Genomic DNA, 20597 nt, shown 5'->3' on the forward strand with positions numbered 1-20597 from the left:
CTTTCAGTGTAACTAATCTGCACCTGATACAAAAACCACAGGCTTGTGCATCTCTCTCTGAGCCATGGATCAGAGAAGTGGAAGTAATATAAAGAATGCTGGAGGGCATCTTCTCTGTGCCAGAATCTTCTCCAGCATCCACCAAGGCTCCTGGTACAGAGCAAGTGCTCTGTGCATTGGGTGGCCTGACTTGCATACAAGTTTGCAGGAATGAGGGAAGGGCTAAAGACTTCTAAATGAAGATGGGACTAACAAACTTGACTCACAGCTGGAAGGATGGGTAAGATCTAGAAATAACAGTAATAATTCACAGATAAGACAGGCTAGTGCACTACAGATCCAGGGCATAACCTGAGATCTATGTGACTCTGAATCTTACACTCTTCATGATTGTGAGGATAATGAACGTTCCTGAGAACTTTGCTACAACACCTGTCTGTAGCACAGCAGTCAGGCCAGGCTTCTGCAATGTTGGTGTGTAGGAAGTGTCTCTGTCAGGAAAGGACATAGAGAGGGTGAGTGCTGACCTGAGGTGGCCAGATTGCAAAGAAGAGAAAATGGGAAGGAATTGTGTTCTGAAATTTCAAGGGGCCAACAAAAGGCAGAGACTCATAGGACTGCAATGCAGTGTATTCAGCCGGGAAGCCATGTTTACAGTCTGCCCCTGTCGGGTGTTGGAGCATGGACAGGTGTGGAGAAGATACAACAGGAACCTGACGACTTTGGCTGTGCTCATTTCTGGGTTTGTATCCCTACATGATTTCTTTGCCAGGAAATCATGGGATGTTGAACCAGAAGGAACTTGCTTAATTATTTATACAAGAAAGGGAAAGTGCTTTAGACTTTGGTTCATATTCTAGTTGAGGCCATTTGTGACCATATGTAGAACATTATTTTTTTTCCTTCAAAGGATCAGAATAGTGAATAATTTGCCCAAGGTTACAGAGCTCATACACAATTGTTTTAACCATTTGTGACTGCTTACAATGTCACTCTGAAACCCAGTGGCTTAAAGTAGCAACAGTCAATTACTTAGTTATAAATTTGTGATTTGGGGAGGGCTCAGAGGAAAGAATGGTGTCAGCTTGGTTATCTCAACTGGGGGCTGGAGGATCAATTTCTCAGATTGCTTATTCACCTGGGCTGGTGTGTTGGTGGTGGCTGTCAGTGGGCACTTGGCCAGGGTTGAAGGCTGGGAGCTTAGTCCTTCTCCACCTGAGCCTTTCCACAAGCGGCTTGGGTTTCCTCACACTGTCATGACTGGCTTTCAAGAAGCAGAAAGTGGAAATTTGCAGTTTCTTAAGGTCTTGGAAACTGTCAGAGCATCACCTTCTGTTGTCAGTCACAGAGCCCAGATTCAAGGGGAATGACTATTGTGTCTACTTTTCAATGTGAAGTGTAAGAATTTTGGGCTGTGTTTTAAAATGCCATAGTAATGGAGATACATTTTCTCACTCAATCTTAAGGTAGGAATTCATTGCTTTCTGCCTCTTATTTATTATCTGTTTTTAAGAACAGGAATTATCTAGCTTGCATTCAAATTCAATCTGTTGATTCTATGTCTTAATAGCTATAGTCACTCCCTAGGCCTATTGACATTTCCTTGGATTAGGCCATCCCCTAATATTTATTGACCCATACATGATGCTAAAGGCTTTCCATGGATTACGTAGCTTAAAATTTCATACCTCTATTAGGTTCTCTTACATTTCATGTCAGGGATGCTTATTCAGGAAGCCACACTCTTCTTTGGCAAACTGTATCTACTTGAAGTTTTTCCTATCCACAATGTCCTCTTTGGTGTCTGGGATTTTATACTCAAAATATCCTCTCTACTTCTTTACCTTTCATCTTACTATTTTATACTTCTCTTTCAGGTTCAAGTTTAGTTCTCCTTCAGGAAGATTTCTCAAGACTGTTTGAGCTCTCCAGCTATTTTCTACCAAAATATCCTTTTATTCCTACCCAGCACTTTTCATTTTGTATTGAAACTGTCTATATTCTTGTACCCATCACATATGTTAAATTGTTTGTGGGCACAGATAGTGTCTTGACTTCACTTCCCTATTTTTCAGTGGAAAGTATTTTAGTCCAACATCCTCTAAGGTTCCCTTTGAGCTTCATTAACTATGAGGCTATGAGTTTACTGAATTCTCACTCCCAAATATGCAGACATATATGCAAAACTGGACCCAGGTTACAGAGTTTGTCATGGCAGGCTTTGCGGGGGTTCATGAAGCCCGCCTCCTTTTCTTCACACTCTTTTTCATCATGTACCTGTTCACTTTGGCAGAGAACTTGGCCATCATCTTAGTGGTGGGCTTGGACCACTGCCTACGAAGACTCATGTATTTCTTCCTGACACACTTGTCCTGCCTTGAAATCTGGTACACTTCAGTTACGGTGCCCAAGATGCTGGCTGGTTTTATTGGGGTAGATAAGGGCAAGAATATATCCTATGCTGGCTGCCTGTCCCAGCTTTTCATCTTTACCTTTCTAGGGGCAACAGAGTGTTTCTTACTGGCCGCCATGGCCTATGACCGTTATGTGGCCATTTGTATGCCTCTTCACTATGGGTCCTTGGTGTCCTGGGACACCTGCATCCGTCTGGCAGCTGCATGTTGGCTGATAGGGTTCCTCACACCCATTTTGCCCATCTACCTCATGTCTCAGCTGACATTTTGTGGCCCCAACATTGTTGACCACTTCTTCTGTGATGCCTCACCTCTGCTAGCTTTATCCTGCTCTGATGTAACCCTGAAGGAGACTACAGATTTCCTGGTGTCTCTGGCTGTGCTCTTGGCCTCCTCTACAATCATTGCTGTATCCTATGGAAACATTCTCTGGACACTGATGCATATTTGTTCAGCTGCTGAGCGTCGGAAGGCCTTCTCCACCTGTGCAGCTCATCTCACTGTGGTGAGCCTGTTTTATGGCACACTTTTCTTTATGTATGTCAGGACCAGGGTGGCCTCCTCCATCAACTTCAACAAGGTGGTATCTGTCTTCTACTCCATTGTCACACCAATGCTCAACCCTCTTATCTATAGTCTTCGGAACAAGGAGGTGAAAGGAGCCCTGTGCAGGGCCTTTTTCCCTAAGTCTTGGAAGGGGCAGTAAAGAGACAGGTGGGGGATTTTCAGGTTCCCTGCTTTGGATATTTACTTTTATTGTATTTTCCCCTGTTTTTCTATAGAGACTTTCTAAATCAGACTGATTGGATTGAATATTTACAAATAAATTTCTATTTTATTTTTATACAATTTATATTTCTTTGCTTTGCTTTTATGCTTCTTTCATATTACTTCTCCATTTAATATCTAATTTCTTTGACCTCTTTTGTCCTGTCCTGTATCTGGAGGTCTATCTTTGTCCCAAGATTTGGGAAAAATTCTGGTATAATTTTATTATATGCCTTTAACTTCTACTTCTTAAATGCCTGCCCATGATTTAGGTTTAGTCGTCTTATGGTGTCCCAGAGATTTCTTATGTTCTTTTTGTACTTTATCTTTTCTTTATTACTGTTCAAATATCCTAATTTGTCTACCTTGTCTTTAAGCCCTAATATTCTGCCTTCCACTTGGTTTAATTTACTGGTGAGGCTTTCAACTGATTTTTTTCTTTTTTAAAGATTCATTTACTGAGCTTTTTATTTCCAAAATTTCAACTTGATTGCTTTTCAGATATATATTGCTATTAAATTCCTCTTTCATATTTTGGATTGTCTTCCTTATTCCATTCAGTGCTTATTTGTATTGTCTTTGAATTCATTTAGGTGTTTATTTGTGTCCCCTTTGATTTTTTTGTCATTCTTTTGAATTCTTTGTCTGGAATTTCATCTACTTCACTATCATTAGAGTCCATGACTGTGAAATTAACTGTTTGAGGAGTCATGTTGTCTTATTTTTTCCTATTTTTCATGTTTCTTCATTGGAATTTGCACATTTGATGCCAAGTCATTGGTTGCAGGTTTTAATCACTATAGTCTTTCAATGAAGTTTTTGCAATGTTTGTGCAGGATTAGGTTTTGGCTGGGTTGAGGTGCAGTTTCTCATAATTGGACTGTGGTGTAGCTCAGTAGCCAAACATTCACCTAATGTGCTCAAGGCACTTGGCCTGGTCCATAGTACTACTCAGAGGAGTAAACGAGCCGCAGAGACAACCACAATTGATAGCAATACTGCTATGGAAATACAGTAATAACCAATTAAAAATATTTACCACTACACCTCCAATACTATCAGAGGAATAAAGGAGCAAAGATAATACTGCATGAACTAAGAAGATATGAGCTTATTAGCTACCCTTATTAGGGTAGGAATGGAAAGAAAATAGGAGGAATAATACTAGCAAATAGTTCTAGAATAAAGAAAAAGTCAAAGGAGAAAAAGGAAAAGTACCCAGCAAATATATAAACAACCAAAAAGCAAGGAAAATGAAGAGGGATTATGGGTAGAGGAAAGATGAGAAAGATGAAGAAATAAATGACCTAATTAAAGACAGAAAGAGAATAAAAATGGGTAAGGAAGAAAAGAGAGAGAGTAAGAGGAAAGGATTAAAAATTTAATATTAGAATCTGAGTGTGGTGGCTCACATCTACAATCTCAGCACTTGGGAGGCTGAGGAAGGGAGACCACAAGGTCAGTGGCTCTGTGGTGAGAGCAACATCTAAGAACAAACAAACAAACACAAGCAAGCAAACATACCCCCCAAAACAAAAAGCAAAAAACAAAAACCCCTCAAACCCCAAACTCAAGCCAAAAAATAACACCTGCTACCATAGCAATAAGAAAACAGGACAGGGTAAAATAGGTTAAAGAAATTAGATATTAAGTGGAGAAGTAATATAAGGAAAGCATAAAAACAAAAAACAAACCACATAAAAAACAGAATAAAAATTATATGTCTCTATAGAAAAGCAAGCAATCAGAGGAAAGAAAAGAAAAAAAAAAAAGAGGGAAATTGGAAAGAAAAAAACCAACAACAAAAAAGGAGGACAGGCTTCCAGTCTTGGAAGGGTATCAATTGTGTAGGCAGCACACAATTGACATATGCTGACTGGCATTTCTTTCTCTGGCCACTTTGGCTGCATGCCACCCAGTGACAACACAGTCTGGAGCCTTCATATGTCTGGTCCAGGGTCAGAGAAGTCTGATGGGGGTGCAGAGACCAGTGCCTTGATGGAAAGATGGATGTTCCCCCTCCAGGTCTCTGACTTTCTGAAACTTAGCTCCTGCACTAATCAATCACTTGCCACTGCTCCTTCCCCTTCCCAGAGCTCTGGTAGCTGCTTTCCTACTTGACAGACCAGTTGGGAAGTGGTTTCCACTCCCTTCTGTGACTCCAACCAGTTTGCCACCATGTGGAGCTCTCCAAGTCTCTGACTCAGTCTTTCACCTGTAGCTAGACCAACTCTGCAGGCTAGCACCTGGTGGATAAGCACCTGCCACTCACTGTGGATTCCCAGAGAGGTGGATAAGCACCTGCCACTCACTGTGGATTCCCAGAGACAGGTAGGAGAACTACCTGGATTTCTAAAGCTGCAAACTCAGATAGAGTACTCTTGAAGGAACTTCCTGCCACTGTGCCATGACTGACGCCAGGAAGAATGGAGAACTTTCCCAGTGCCTTTTACTATGTGGACTCCAGGATGCATGCCCGGTTAGACTATAGATTTGCTTGATATTGAGTCCAGTTTTAGTCATGCTTCCTGGGTCTCTCATCCTTTTCTTCTTCTCTGCCCCTTCTCTCTGCCAGTTCTGCTGGTCTGCTCCCTGAAGCACTCTCTCTGTCTCCTTGTTCTACTCTGTAAATTTTCTGTTTATTTTTTTAAAATAGGATTCTGTTTGTGAGTTTTCTGAGGCTCTCACTCTTTGTTTTTTTGCTTTAGACTCTTCTCTCTGCAGCTGTGTGTTTTCTACACTCACACTGGACACCATGCCCAATGGAGTGGTCTTTTTCTTCCTCTGTTCCACTTTCTAAGATTTCTATTTTTAAAAAGTGTGTTTATGTTTATTTGCCACTGAAACGTCAGTGCCTTTCCACCATCACCTACTTCAAAGAGTAGGTCTCCAGCTGCTCCTGGTCTATTTCCTGGAGATGCTAGAGATTGGTATGTGGCACTAGACTACCAACACCTATTTGTTTTTTTGGAGACAGGGTCTTGCTATGTAACCCAGGCTGGCCTGGAATTGCTGAGCTGATATAACAAGAGAAACTTAACTATACTGTAATTTAAAAAATAGGCTCTTTCCAGCAAGAGTACAAGGTGAGTTCCAAGTTGATGGGTAACTCTGCTCAACAGAAATCCAAGAATCCAGGTTCCTTCCATTTTATAGGGACAACACTCCATCCCTTAGGGTGTTTGCAAAATCCACTTGACGACTTATTTTTTAATGGCTTGTGAGAGAAGAATGATTTTTATACTTTTAAGTGGTTAAATAAAAACTAAAAAGAACAATAATACTTCATAGCAAAACTTTTACACAATTTAAATAAAGTTTTATGAGGACACAGGGACACCCATTTATCTTGCTACAATGACCGGTAAGGAGGCATTTGTGCTATAACAGCAGAGTTGAGTAGTTGTGAGAGATTGTTTGCCAATCTCTAACCTAGAGCCTAGAGCCATGTGGTTATTTACAGGTCAATGCTGGGCAAGAGGGTAAGGACAGAGCACTTAGGAGACACTTCTAGCAGCTGCAGCTTCAGTTTTCTTGACCCAATGCAGCAATGATCACTTTCGTCATCTTTGGTGAGAAGTGAGCCATATGTCACAGCTAACAATGATGGTGGTAAAAATAGTTGGGCAGCCAGATGCTCAGCCAGAAGTTTCTACCACAGACTAAATCCCCAGAATCAGAGCTGAATTTCCATGTGGTTTCTGTACTTAGCCTTTTTGATATTTACACTCTCTTATTTGAAATATAGGTGGATCCTACCTTTACATCAGATGGTGTTGGAAATTGATTTGAGATCTCCATGGCAATGTCAACTCTCTCAAAGAAAGGCTTAAAAAGACAATTATAATTCAAGTAGTTCTCTACATGTAGACAGCTGCTTTCCTAAAGACATTTGGAATTGTCATTTGGAGTATATACGTTGATATTTGAGTAGGTATGAATACAAAGTGAATTAGAGTTTTAGATTTCTGACTGATGGAAATAAAGCAAAACATTTTGGGTTACAAAATTTTCATTTATAGTAGCAGAATGAATTCATATTTAAACTCAAGGACTATTTTCTAGATTTTGAGAACTACTGTAAGAATAACTCTACAGGAAAGTCAATAAAGTTTATCATTTTGAGAAACTTGAAGAATAAGTCTGTATTTTTGAGGTAAATTACATAAAATGGTAAAAATTCTGAAGCATACTCTTAGGAAGGATGCTATAGTGATCTCACTTTAATGAACCATGATACAGAAAACTAAACTGGAACTCCCCACCTTTTGTGAATGTGATTATTTGCATTACAAAAGTAAAATAACCATTCTCTTAAAAAACATATTTACCTACCATAATCTAGGAGGTGGAGGTATTGCCAGATTATGGTTTTAAAGCCACTATTAATTTCAGATCAGTCTTTAATAAAGATAATATTGAAATTATGAGAGGAGAACCCATATTTTTGTAAATAGAAAATTTCTGAAAATTAAATAGCTTTTCTGAGAGGTATATCTATTCATAGAGTGAAACAGAGGCATGTGAAGTTCTGACCTAATATAGACACTACGTCATTGATATCCAGAGATTGTCACAGAGTAATTTTATATACACAAGATCTATTAGGCTGGAATTAAATAAAAAGTAATGCTTATCTTGTTTTGCCCCTTTGGATAGTAGGATATTGACTTAATTGTTAGTTAAAACTAACAACTTGGGAAGATTCTTTGACTTGGGACTTTTTTGGCAATCATTGGGTCTCCACTCTGAAATATGAACTTTGTAGCATTTCATAGCCTGCCTGAGTCAAAAGCTTTGAAATAGGTCTACTTCACTAAGGCCCATCTGAGCTTTCTTCTGTAGTTCAGTGTTCTGCTCCCTTATGTGTGTGCTGGGATTTCCATTTCATTTCTCAGAATCTTTTGGTCTTAGTCTTCTGCTTTCTGATTTTCACATGTCAAGGTGTTAGTAGTCAATCTCTAAGGCATTTTTCTTGGACACTAACTTCTGCTGTGGGATGCAATAGCTTTGATCTTCTAAATTCAGTCCTCTTTATTGATTTCCCTATGTTCTCTGGTGGCTTCATTTTCACTGGTTCCAGTAACATCATTGTGAGAGTTTCAACCTATTTTGGTAGGAATTTAAATGAATTTCATCACAAAGAAATATGGATACCTTGATATTTTGAGACATATTGTACAATACCATGAAGCTTTGTCTCCCCAAGAAAGCAGTCCAGGAGCACTGTCATGCAATTAATTGATGCTAAATATGGTGTGGGCTTCATTAGAATCCCTACACTCTTGAGGAAGTGAGGGGCTTCGTTTGCACTTTACCCTGGTTGTCACTCCGCAGATGGCCAGAGTATGTCCAGATTGTTTACTTATAGAAAATTTCATAATAGATATGTTTAGTCTACTCTGATCAGGTTAGATTGTAAATGCTGAATCATAAGTTCTTTGCTTATAAGCACAATTCTTCTTTGGCGTCTCTGAAGTTCTCTCCCCAGGGTCTTAGCTCAGTGCAAGGGTCTCCTACAAGTTTCATTTATTCAGCAATGAATCAAGAGATGGAGATTTTGCAACTATGTACAATTTTATTAAAATCTTTAGCAAATGCTTTTTCAGTGCTTACTGTGTAACAGGTACTGTTATGAATGCTTCATAACTATTAATTCATTTACTTTTTATTGGTAATTCCATGAATTGGGTGCTATCAATGTCCTATAGAGTGAGGAACTGAGATACAGAGAAGATAAGTTACTTGTACGATATCACACAACTAAGTAAGTGTCAGAGTCAGGGCTTAAGCCTTATCCATCTGACTCTTAATGCCTATACAACGATGTCCTGAAAGTTGGCACTTGTTCTCTTATCTGTAGAGGTCAGAGTAGGCTGGATGTCTCTAAGTGTCTACTTATTAAGTGTTTAGTGAACTGAGGAAATTTACACATTTTTTCATTTCATTGTCACAAAAACTTGGAGAGGAAGGTTTAGTCTCATTTATATTTGAGGATACTTTTTTTTGGCAGTCCTGGGAGTTGAATTTAGAACCTCATGCTTGTTAGGCAGGTGTTGCCCCACTTGAGCCACTCCACCAACCCTTTTAATGGTGGTTATTTTTGAGATAAGGTCTCTCTTTATGCCCTGGCTGACTGCTTTTCCTATTTGTGCATCCCTATGTAGTTGGGATGACAGATGTATGCTATTGTGCCCAGTCATTGGTTGAGATGGAGTCTCTTAAACATTTTACCCTGATTGGCCTTGAACCCCCATGCTCCTGATCTCTACCTCCCGAATAGCTAGAATCACAGACTTGATCCACCACACCCAGCCTTGGAAGAAATATTTTATATTTGAGGCTCAGAGAGTTTAAGAAACATGTCAAGTAATATAACTAAAATTAATATAACTAGAAGCCAGAAGGATTTGAGCCAAATCTGTTTGACTACACTCCATCATTTCACCTTGTTGCTTCCTCTCAAAGATTCTTTTAATGCTAACTTTGTATAAATTGATTGATTCATTCATCAATACATATTCTATCCCTTCTGTATACCAGGCTCTGAGTGAGTGCTTAGGTGGATGTAGGATGAATTGGACTACAAGTTCTTGTCAAGGACATTTTTATTTGCACATCTCATTTTCCCCTGACAGAATGAGATACAAGAAGCAGCTCAGTGCCAGGCAGTGGTCTGGTCCAGTGAGATGGGCTCAGAGGAAGGAGTGTCATTCTGGATGGGAGAAACAACTCCATAAGATCCATTTCAATGTTTCTCACTTGACATGATGCCTGCCAAGCATTTGTCCTTGTATGTTCTTTTCAGGGCAAGAACAATGATATAGCACTTGGGAAAGAAGAAGCAGAACATGAGGCCTGCTCCTGATGCCAAGATGGCAAAGACCTCCACAGCCACTGTGCCTTTGCCTTGGGCACTCATGTGGGCAGGTATGAAGGACACTCAGACGCAAGAGCAGACCAACATGCTGACAGTGATATGCTTTGCTTCATTGAAGTGTCAGGCAGCCAGCGGGCAGGGATGGCCACCAGCAAGCTGACTAGACCTAGGAAACCCAAGTAGCCCAGCATGGCATAGAACAGTTCCAAGGAGCCCCCATCACACTTGACAGTGCTCATGGACCCAGGCTCTGTAGAGTTCATAGGCCATGGGGGCCATATGGTCACCCAGAGTACACACAAGATTACCTGGGCCAGGGAACAGACACCGGGGATGATGCTAGGAAGGACTGGCCCCGTCCACTTCCTGATCCAGGTGTCTGGCCATGTGGCATGGAACGCAGCCACCACCACGATGGTCTTGGCTAGCACAGTGGAGACACAGACTGTGAAGGTGATGCCAAAGGCTGCCTGGTGCACAGCACATGTGAAAGGGCCTGGGTGGCCAATGAACATGAAGGGGCAGAGGAAACAGTGCCAAGGAGGACAGCAGCAGGTAGCTGAGCTGGCGGTTATTGGCTCTGACAATGGGGGTGTGGTGGTGCCAGACGAAGATGCCCAAGATGGCCAGGGCAAGGAGGAAGAGCAAGGTTGTGCAGACAGCCAACACTGTGCCAAGGGGCTTGTGGTAGGACAAGAAGTCAAGGGTTTTGGGGATGCACTGGCTTTTTGCCATGTTGGGCCACTGGTCCCCAAGACACTTCTGACACACTGTACTATCTGAAAGGAGAAGAAACTGGGTCAGAGATCATAGCAGAGAAGCTCCTGGAGAATTTCCAGGGTTGAGCATTTATATGACTTTTGATGGTTTTTCCAGTTATTCAATCTCATTGCAGTGGCCCTTCCTCAGATTCAGGCCAAGGACACAGATGGCAGAAATCCTGATGGCAGCTGCTTACTATGCATCAGACCATCATGAAATCACATTGAGCAGCCTACAGAAGCTCTAAGTCCTATGTGGGCTTCATCCTTTGGATTGAACAACCATTGTGACAGTGTGATAATTCATAACCATAGCTATTAATTTATGCATTTATATATTCATTAACATTTAATTTTAGGAATGTTTATTGAGCACTTACTATGTACATGGGCTCCACCTCCCTTTTTTTTTTTATTGTTGTGCTGGGTGTGGGTACATTGTAGCATTTACAAAGGTTCTTTCAATGTATCAAATATGTCATACTTGAGTTTTCCCCTTCATGTCTCTCCTCCATCCCTACTCCGCTGATTTCCAGAACAGTTTCAGCAGGTGTCATTTTTGCATTTACATACGTGTGTGTACATTGTTTGCACCATGTTCATCCTCCTACGTCTTTTGCTAGTTTGAGATAAAGATAGCTACGCAGGGAGTTTTCTCGTGTTGTTCCCAAGCATATGTGTATTATAGCTCCAGTTGATTCACCTCTTCTAGTCCCTTTCACTCCTCCCTAGTCTGCTCCCCATGGTAGCCCCAGCCAGTTTAAAATTTCTATATTCATTCCTGTACAATGAGCACATCAACCTCATTCAAGTTTTTGGTTTCCTTACTTTGCGCTGTCCTCCCTTGTACAGCCTCTCCTTAGTGTGACCCACATTCCATAATATTGCTGCATTTGTTTTAGGTTTACAATCCACATATGAGGGAAAACATGTGGTTTTTGACCTTCTGAGCCTGGCTAACTTCACTTAAGATAATATTCTCCAATGCCATCCATTTATCTGCAAATGATAAAATTTTGTTCTTTGTGGCTGAGTAAAATTCCTTTGTGTATAAATATCACATTTTCTTAATCCGTTTGTCAGTAGTGGGGGCATCTTGGCTGTTTCCATAGCTTAGCTATTATGTATAGTGCTGCAATAAACATGGGCATACATGTGCTTTTGTTGTAACCTGACTCACATTCCTTCGGGTATATTCCTAGGAGTGGAATTGCAAGATCGTATGGCAGATCTAGTTCTAGTTTTAAAAGGAGTGTCCATACGCTTTTCCATAGTGGTTGTACTAGTTTACATTCCCACCAGCAGCATATGAGGGTTCCTTTTCCCCATATCCTGTCAACATTTGTTGTTGTTGGTGTTCTTGATGGTAGCTATTTTAACAGAAGTGAGGTGGAATCTTAGTGTGGTTTTGATTTGCATTTCCTTTATAGCCAAGTATTCCATCTCCCTTTTTTATACGAAGGAATCCATGTCTAAATCACTCCAGTAGCAACTCTTCAGAGTTGGATTTCATAGTGATTTTCAGACTAGAGCCCTGAATGGTCATATATTCCCATTTGACCTCTAGCCTTGACTGTTACATCTTTATGCTTCTGACACTTTGGTTCCATATCCCTCTAATCTTTAAGTCTAGGGATTTCTCCTATTTACCATTTCCCTCACCCTCTCTTCAGTATCTGTGGCTCCTCCTCAGATCATTCAGCGGCTTCTTTTTCTTTAAAAGCGCAGAGTATTCCCAAAGTCTCCACTTTGGGGGGAGAGCTTTCAGTGTGAGAAAAGTCTTTGTCCAAATAAATCTGTGGCTTCAGCAAGTACCTGGATTCTGAACCTGGTCTTCCTGCTCCAATCATGCTGCTTTTCAGAACGTTCATTGTTATCTTATGTCCACCAATTGTACATTGAAATGCTTAATGTTTCTGTGTGTAAGTCAGTAAGTGACTCCCCATTTCCTAAAGAGTAGAGACCAAGCAAGGAAGGCCCCTTGTGACCATTCCCCTTGCTTCCTACATATCTCCTATCACAGTCCACAGTCAGGTTTCTCTTGGCTCCTTATTGCTTTTATACCTTGAATTTTCACTAATTTCTCCTTAGCCTGGTCTATCTTTATCATGCTTCATTGCTTTTTATCTCTATTTGTGTTTAAGGACCATATTATATAACACCCCCTGCAATGAGAAGTCTCCTTACACACCATTCATAAGAATTAATTGCTCCACTATGTTCTTGTCGTTCAGTGCTTGAACTTTTATTACAGCATATTCACTTCTATTTAAATTCTAGTTTCTTTATTGAGAAACAAGACCTGTGCTTGGAGTGGGGGAAGAATATCCTTCTCCTTTAAAACAGCATGAGCTCTTGGAGTCCTGGGACTGTGTCTGACTTGTAGTTGCTACTTTTGCACCCAACACAGAGGAAGTATACAGTTGGTGCCAGTTGCTATCTGTTAATGAATAAAATCTTAGTAAAATACAGATTGTCACTAGAAGGATTTATTTTTCAACACATATGGAATGCCTGCCACATGCCAAATATTAAACTAGGTATCAGATTTGGATAGACTTGTGGTAGATGAAAGAAAGAATGGGTGTAATGATTTAAATGGTTGTAGAGCAGCATGTGGGAAGAGCACAATGACATCATCTTTTTGATCTCTGCTTCCCTGAACTTTTTTTCATTGAAGGCTTCTTCCCTTAAAGTGAACATGGGCTTCTATCTGAAGACCCTCCCACCACCCCACTGGTCACAGGCCAGCCTCCCTCCTTACTTGGTGATACAGTGATTTCACCAGGGGGGCAGGGAAGGCAATTGTAGTAGCATTTTGACTTCTCATAGATGGTGTACTTCCTTGTTCCCACAGGACATTTTTCATTTTTCATTTTTCAAAGTGAGGAAGGGAGAGAGGGCTGGAAGACTTCAGTGGAGACTGAGCAGTATCTGTCATCAGGTTTTATGGATTTAGACTTGTCAGTGTCCCTTACTGGGTTCTTCCTCCTTCTCTTCCCTTTTTTCACTCCTTCCTTTTTAAATTAAATCCTTTACCTCATTTTCCCTTTCCCTCTCTTTCTTTTTCTCTTTGCCCCTGTATCTTCATCAAATAATTATTAACTTATTTTGTGTTGTATACAAGATTTTAGGGACACAGAACTAGAATGAGCTCTTAATAATTTCACAGTCTGGTGGGGAAATCAAAGAAGTTTGAGCTGCAGATGTGCTTGGAATAAAATTTTGCTTTTGCCACTTATGAAGTGGGTGACCCAGTGGGGCTTCCCCTTGCTAAACCTTAGTTTTCTTATTGATAAGATGGGTCAGTGGTAATATTGATTTTGAATATAATGTGAAGATTAATGAGATGATGCAAATGAAGCACATATAATATGTTGTGAATGTCCCCCAAACACTCATGAGATGGAAAAATATTCTGAAGTATTAATTGGGGAGTTTGTCACTTATTCTGGGCTCAACAAATCTCTGTTTCTATTTTAAGGGGGTCATCCCCTCCCCAAACCCTAAACTGAGCCATCCACAGTGAATCAGAAACAAAACCTGCAAAGGCTAGCTAAGTTTCAGTACCCACAGAGATTTCTTTTTCTTTCTTTTTTATCTTCCTTCTCTTCCCTTCCCTTCTCTTTGTTCCCTTTCTTTCCTTTCCTATAGGGTCTTTAGCCCAGGCTAGCATTAAACATAAATTCCTTTTGCTTTAGCCTTCCATTGCTGGGATTCTAAGTTTGTGTCACCATTCAGCGATTTCTAGAGTTCAGGGTTCCTCAGCCTTAGCACTGCTGATATTGCTGCTGTAAAATTCTTTGTTAAGAGTGCTGTCCCATGAATTGTGGGATGTTTAACATCATCTCAGGCATCTATCTATTAGCACTCCCCAATTTGTGACACCCCCAAAATTTCTAGAAACTGCCACTGTCTCTTGAGGGGCAAATGTATCCCCAGTGGAGAACCACTGAGATAATAGACTATGCTTCAATTGAGTTTTCGTGGGAAGTCCTGATGAAAGGATTCTGTGGTGTGGGGAAGGGGAAATGAAAGGGAAGATGAGTACCTAACTAAGCTGCAAGGTACCTGAGACAGCACTGGCTGAACTGATTGAGGGCTTCATCATCTAGGGCTCCGTCTGTGTAATAATGTTGATGATTCTTCCTTGGAACTCTTCTCTGCTCCCTGGCTTACCAGCAATTGTGCTTCCTCCTTCCAGTGTGGAGGAATTTGGACTTTAGGCATGATAGAAATGAGAATGGAAAAAAGACATGTGGACTGAAGGGAGACTAGAAGAAATATCTTGAAGTAACTGAGAATAGGAATAGAAAATGTCATGGATGATGTACTAATGTTTCATTCTTATGTGGAAGATGTAATAGTTGCTCAAAGAAAGGAGTAATTCTGCCTGGATGAATTCAAAGAGATAACATGATCTTTGAGATGTAACCATGACTAAATGAGACTTCCCCCACCTGGTGATCTAAGTTGCTTAGGGGTCTGGGAAAGGACTATTAGGATTTCCTGGGTTGTTTAAAGAAAGCTCAGCATTGATTGTCAATTTTTAGCAAAAGGCTGCAAAGGTACAACAGTAGCAACTCCAGGTATACACACTGGCTTTCTCAGGGTAAGCATGATAGGCAATTCAGTGTAATCTACCTTCCTATTTGCTTATTGATGATTATCTGTACCAAGTTTCTTTTCTGGGAACCAGGGAGTGTTTTTGAGAAGATTCATTTCTGAAAAGTCTGAGTTGAGTAGGTCAATAATCTACCTCTTTTGATCAAATCAGGAACATATAACAAATACTGCTGGGAGCTTGGAATGCATGTGGTACGCCAAGCTCTCACCTTTAAGTGTCCTCCTGTCCAGGTAATTGCTCCTTCATTTATCAATAGCTCTTTTCCAGGAGGTGCTCTGAAGTCAAAATACCCAACATTTTTTTGTCCTCTCTGGTCTGGATGGACATTGATGTTTTTGACATTAATTCTTGTTAATAGCTCTCCATCTTTGGTAAAGAAAACCTCTTCCTGGGCTTTGGTTGTGAAGTGGACGTTCTTTGTGTACTGAAGTACCTGAGACAGGGACAGAAGGCAGAACAGACACTGGTGAGGAGTTAGCTAGTCAAGGTCACTTCCTCCTTTTGCTAGATGGTTCTATCGTCTGTGTGTTTGCTGGTGCTTGGATGGAGCTACCTTATCTCATCATTTCATTTTATGGAAAAGAACTGTTTTCTCAAGTTCCAAGTTTGTGTTAATCTATGGAGGGTAGGGAAGTGAAAGTTAAGGTAAAGGAAATGTGAAGAATTGAGTCTTCCCTTCATACATTCACAGATAGGCTAGTCTATGAACAGAACCTATCCATTTTCCCACCATCTACCATACAAATTATGTAGTATCCTTTGTGCCAGATATGATCAGTACCTAGGACTCAAAAACTCATTCCTTCCTTCAAAGCACAGAGCAGTGCAGCTGGTACAGAATTTATTTTATTATTTCATTAATTTTTTATTTTGTGGTGGTAGGGATAGGATCCAGGGCTTTGAGAATGCTAGGCAAGGGCTCTACCACTGAGCTGTGTCCCCACTCTAGCAGAATATTTTTTGATTAAGGGCAGATCTGGACAAGGAGTATGTTTTCTATGTATCCCAAACTTCATAGCTGGGGAACTTCAGATTATGTGACTATCAGAGTATTCTCATCGTTTCCTTTTGGGAACAGTTTAAATAATAGAAGAAGGAGTTTTGAATCAACATCTTTCAATTTCCCCTATTCCCCAACATTAGATCTGGGGATCTAATGTACAGTCTAGTTGCTATAGTTAATATACTCTACTGTTTACTTAAAATTTGATGAGAGCAAATTTTAACTGTCTTCAAATTACCCTCAACATACAAATGGTAACTTTGAGTAGTGATGGACCTCTTAATTAGTTTGATTGTGGTAATCACTTCACAATGTGTATATATACACATTTGACACATTTGATATATCTATCAAATCATTGTGTTATACTTGAGTAATGCAATATTTATTGTTAATTACATCTCAATAAAACTAGGAAATGAAGAGAAAAAAGAGAATAGGCACGGTACCTTCAGAAAGCACACCAGTGACATTAGAGGGGGTGCTCCTGGATCTCTGAACACCCTCAGAGAAGGTGGGATGGACTTTGATTGTGTGGTTAGGTAAAGAGGTTGTGATCTTTACTGGAAACTTGGACTAAGGCAGGTCTTTGAACTTCTTCATAATAGTGCTCCCACTCACTTTCCTAACTATTTATTCTACTGTCTACCTCATGCTTTGGTCCAACTGGAGCATTGTTCTACACATAGCTAAAGCCATATCCCCTACCACTGTTGCTAGTATGTATGATTACTTATTAGCCTTTCCGCCTGGGTGTCAACACCTTGAGGACAAGCATATATTTTGCATATTTCTTATCATTATTTCTCCAAGGTGCATGGACATTGCTTAGTAAAATCTTATGAAATAAATAATATATTAGTTGAATTAGGCCATGAGAATCCAGTAGGATCATAGAAGGGAATTTGAACAAATCACTTGTGGGCAGAACTGTATCTAGAGGGCTGGGGATTCTTGGAGTTCTTCAGTATGGACAGGTGGTATGGAGCCAAGACTCTGGAGCCAGGAGTGATTCTTGACTCCACCCCCAACTCCCCAAATAAAAAGTATGATCTTGAATATCCTGTTTTAAATCTCAATTTTCTTGAATGTACAAAGGGGACCCACCTCATAAGGTCCATCCTGAAGATTAAAGGTATTAATACATATAAGTTGCTTATAATTATTATTTGCATATATAAGCACACATTGAGTGTTAGCTATTGCTAGTTTTAAGTCTTTAAGAACCCACACTATACAATTACTGATGAAATAACCTAAAACTCATCTTAAAGAAGGTTCTGATAGTTTGAAGACAATTGCTATGGCTTGAATGTGTGTCTTCTAAAATAATGGAAACTTCACTGTGAGAGTATTAGAAAGGGAATGCCTTTTAGGAATTGACTAAGTCATAAGAGTTCTGTCCTTATGAGAAGACTGATGTATTATAACAGGGCTGGAGGGAACTAGCTAGGCCTTCATTTGCCCTTCTGCCTTCAGCAATGTGAAGCATCAAGAACGACTCCACCAGACACTGAATGCCAATGTGTTGGTCTTAGATGGTTAGTCTCATGTAATGCAGGAAATAAATGTTTTACTTATAAATTATCTAGTCTTTACTATTTTTTTAGAGCAACAGAGATGAAGACAATCTTCTTTTGGTATTAGAAGGATTTTTCTCCTACTTTTATTGTCTTATTGTTTATTTGCGGTGGTGTGCTGCTTAATGTTTAGCAACATCCTCTCTTGGAAAGCAAGCCAGGATTTTTACTGTTTGCTAATTTCCATGGTGTGGAGAGTCCCACTATGGCCAGTTTCAGGCTACCAATGCTTTCATAAACAAATTGCACTGATTTCTGAGACATTGCTAATTCTTCCTGTTGTTCATGGGACCAGTTCTGTCTAAAGATCTAGACTCCTGGTGTCTTCCAAAGGTGTTTTGTGAATGTTACAATGAGGCAGCTTTCAACATCTCTCTCCCACTGTTGTGGAACACTTAGTCCATGGGTTGGCGAACTACTGCCTATACACAAATCCTCATCTGTCATCTGTTTTTCTGTGGCTTGTAAGTCAATAATGACTTTTACCTTTTCAAATAGTTCCAATAATAAAACAAGTATATTTTTATCACATGTGTTAAACATTAAATTAAATTGCAGTGTCCATGAATAAAGTTTTACTGGCTTATTAGTTTATTGATTACCTATAGCTGCTTTCATGCTATGCAGGAGAGTTGAATACTTATGATAAAGATCATATCTTCTGAAAATCATAAAGCATTTGCTATCTGGCTACTTACCAAGAAAATTTGGAGATCCTTGATCTAGCCCAGGGTCTCTCTTTTTTCAAATCAAATTTTATGCTGAATAGCAATATACTAGACAGAAAAATAGAGCACTCTGATGGATGAAGGCAGTGATGGGGTCCAGAGTCCCATCTCATAGCCTCCCACTGCCTGAAGAACTGTCCTATAACTGTGGCATTTAAGATCCTTGTATAACCTCATGCTTCAAGGACTATCCTGTAAAAATTGCTGATCTATACCAATTGTCTGAAAGTTTCCATGGCTATAAAATTTAAGATCCTGCCCAGTTCATTTGACCAAAATACCCAGCATTCAGAGAGATGACAGGTTTGTCATGGACCCAGATCCAGCTTTTCTGGCTGCAAACCCAGTGCCTTTTTCTTGAAGCTGTTAGCTGAGACCTTTGCCCTCCCAAACATGCTTCATCTCTATTGAAGACTGTTCCAGCTTTCCCTCTCAAACAATAGGGAGAATGACCTATTCTATTGCAGAGCAGCAGGTGAAGAGCAAGAGCTGGGGCTGGATTTCATGCCCTACATTGCAGATTTACCATTATCTTAACTGTCTGGTTAATTCCTTCCTACAGTGGATCTCATGTTGTTTTGTTTCAGGTCAGCACTGGCATTTAGTTGCCTGGACATCAGGATAACTAAACTCTCTCTTGGCTCTGCCTCCCATTTCTGTGATCTCCCTTCTTGAGTTGGACCAGCTGATCTTTAAGACCCCTTTCAGTTCTTTCCTCATCACCATTATCATCAACAGTATTATACCACCTGGAGAAAGCTGTAACCAATAACATGCACTCATCTGCCAGTGCTTATATGCATGAACTCTTATTTCCATCACTGGAAAATGTAAATATTATACTAATGCTACAGAGGAGAAAGCTATAGCTCAGGGGAGTGAAGGGACAAGGCCCCACAGAAATGTCATTTTGGGATTTGAGCCCAAGTCACTTTGGCTCTAAATTCAATACTCCTTTCACTAGGCCACACTGCTTCTCTGCCCATCTGAGTCTCAGATCAAGCTGGGATGGATAGGGACTACTCACCTGCCAAGGCCTGGCATCCCATACAGTGGCATATGTACCTTACAAGAATGGTCCTTTTCCTGGAGTGCAGGATATCAGATTCTGGTAGGCAAACAAGAGGGCTTTGGTTGCTAGGTACGCTCGGTAAGTGGCAGTCATATCCTTAAGATTGAGGACAGGCAGGTGAACAGTGCTTATGTTCTCCAACCCTGTGCAAGTGTGAACCTCTGTCCTGGCACTTTGGGTGGAAGCCACTATTCCTGGCCATCTGCATCCCTGCAGGTCCTCCCACAGTTTCCTCATCAGACTGTTGCCCGGGTATGAGGATGGGCGAAGCGCCAAGAGAAAGTTCTCAAAGTCAGGCATTGTTCCTGAGGGTATGGCCAGGTTCAAGCTGCCTTTCACCAAGCTGTGGGCCCTGGGACCCAACACAGATGGGCTAAAGAAGAAGGAGGTAGAAAAGACCCATATCTTCCCTGTTGCATTGTCCTGAAGGGCCTCAGCCAGAAGTCTGAAGTGAAAGTGGTAGCAGTCACAGATGATAACCTTGGCAGAGGGATTGGAGGCAATGACTTTGGCTGTGCTGTTGATGCTGCCATCTAGACTGCTGATCTTTTTTGAGAAGGCCACACAGCCACCCTTGTTCTCAATCTGCTTCTGTAGCTGATGATCCAGCCACTCAAAGTTGTCATTGTCAGAGCCCACCAGACCCACCCAGGTCCAGTTGAAATGACTCAAGAGTTTGGCCAGAACCAAGGGCAGGTGAGCACTGCTGGGTACCGTGCAAAGGAAGGATGGGAACTGGAACCGGTCTGAGAACTGGCAGTGCT

General features: G+C 40.7%; 1 protein-coding gene and 1 long non-coding RNA gene across 4 annotated transcripts in view; both read left to right on the forward strand.

The window, feature by feature from the left end:
• The window catches only part of LOC141421776 (uncharacterized), a 246843-nt gene that overhangs the window by 88222 nt on the left and 138024 nt on the right, over positions 1 to 20597 (forward strand). The gene's annotated exons all lie outside the window — the stretch shown is intronic.
• Positions 1689 to 3293, forward strand: Or6q1 (olfactory receptor family 6 subfamily Q member 1). Its single transcript, XM_020155160.2, has one exon. It carries the CDS (start codon positions 2167 to 2169, stop codon positions 3118 to 3120), a length of 954 nt encoding a protein of 317 aa, XP_020010749.2. The 5' UTR covers positions 1689 to 2166; the 3' UTR covers positions 3121 to 3293.

The sequence above is a fragment of the Castor canadensis genome, chromosome 1, assembly GCF_047511655.1.
Source record: "Castor canadensis chromosome 1, mCasCan1.hap1v2, whole genome shotgun sequence".
Classification (NCBI taxonomy): Eukaryota; Metazoa; Chordata; class Mammalia; order Rodentia; family Castoridae; genus Castor; species Castor canadensis.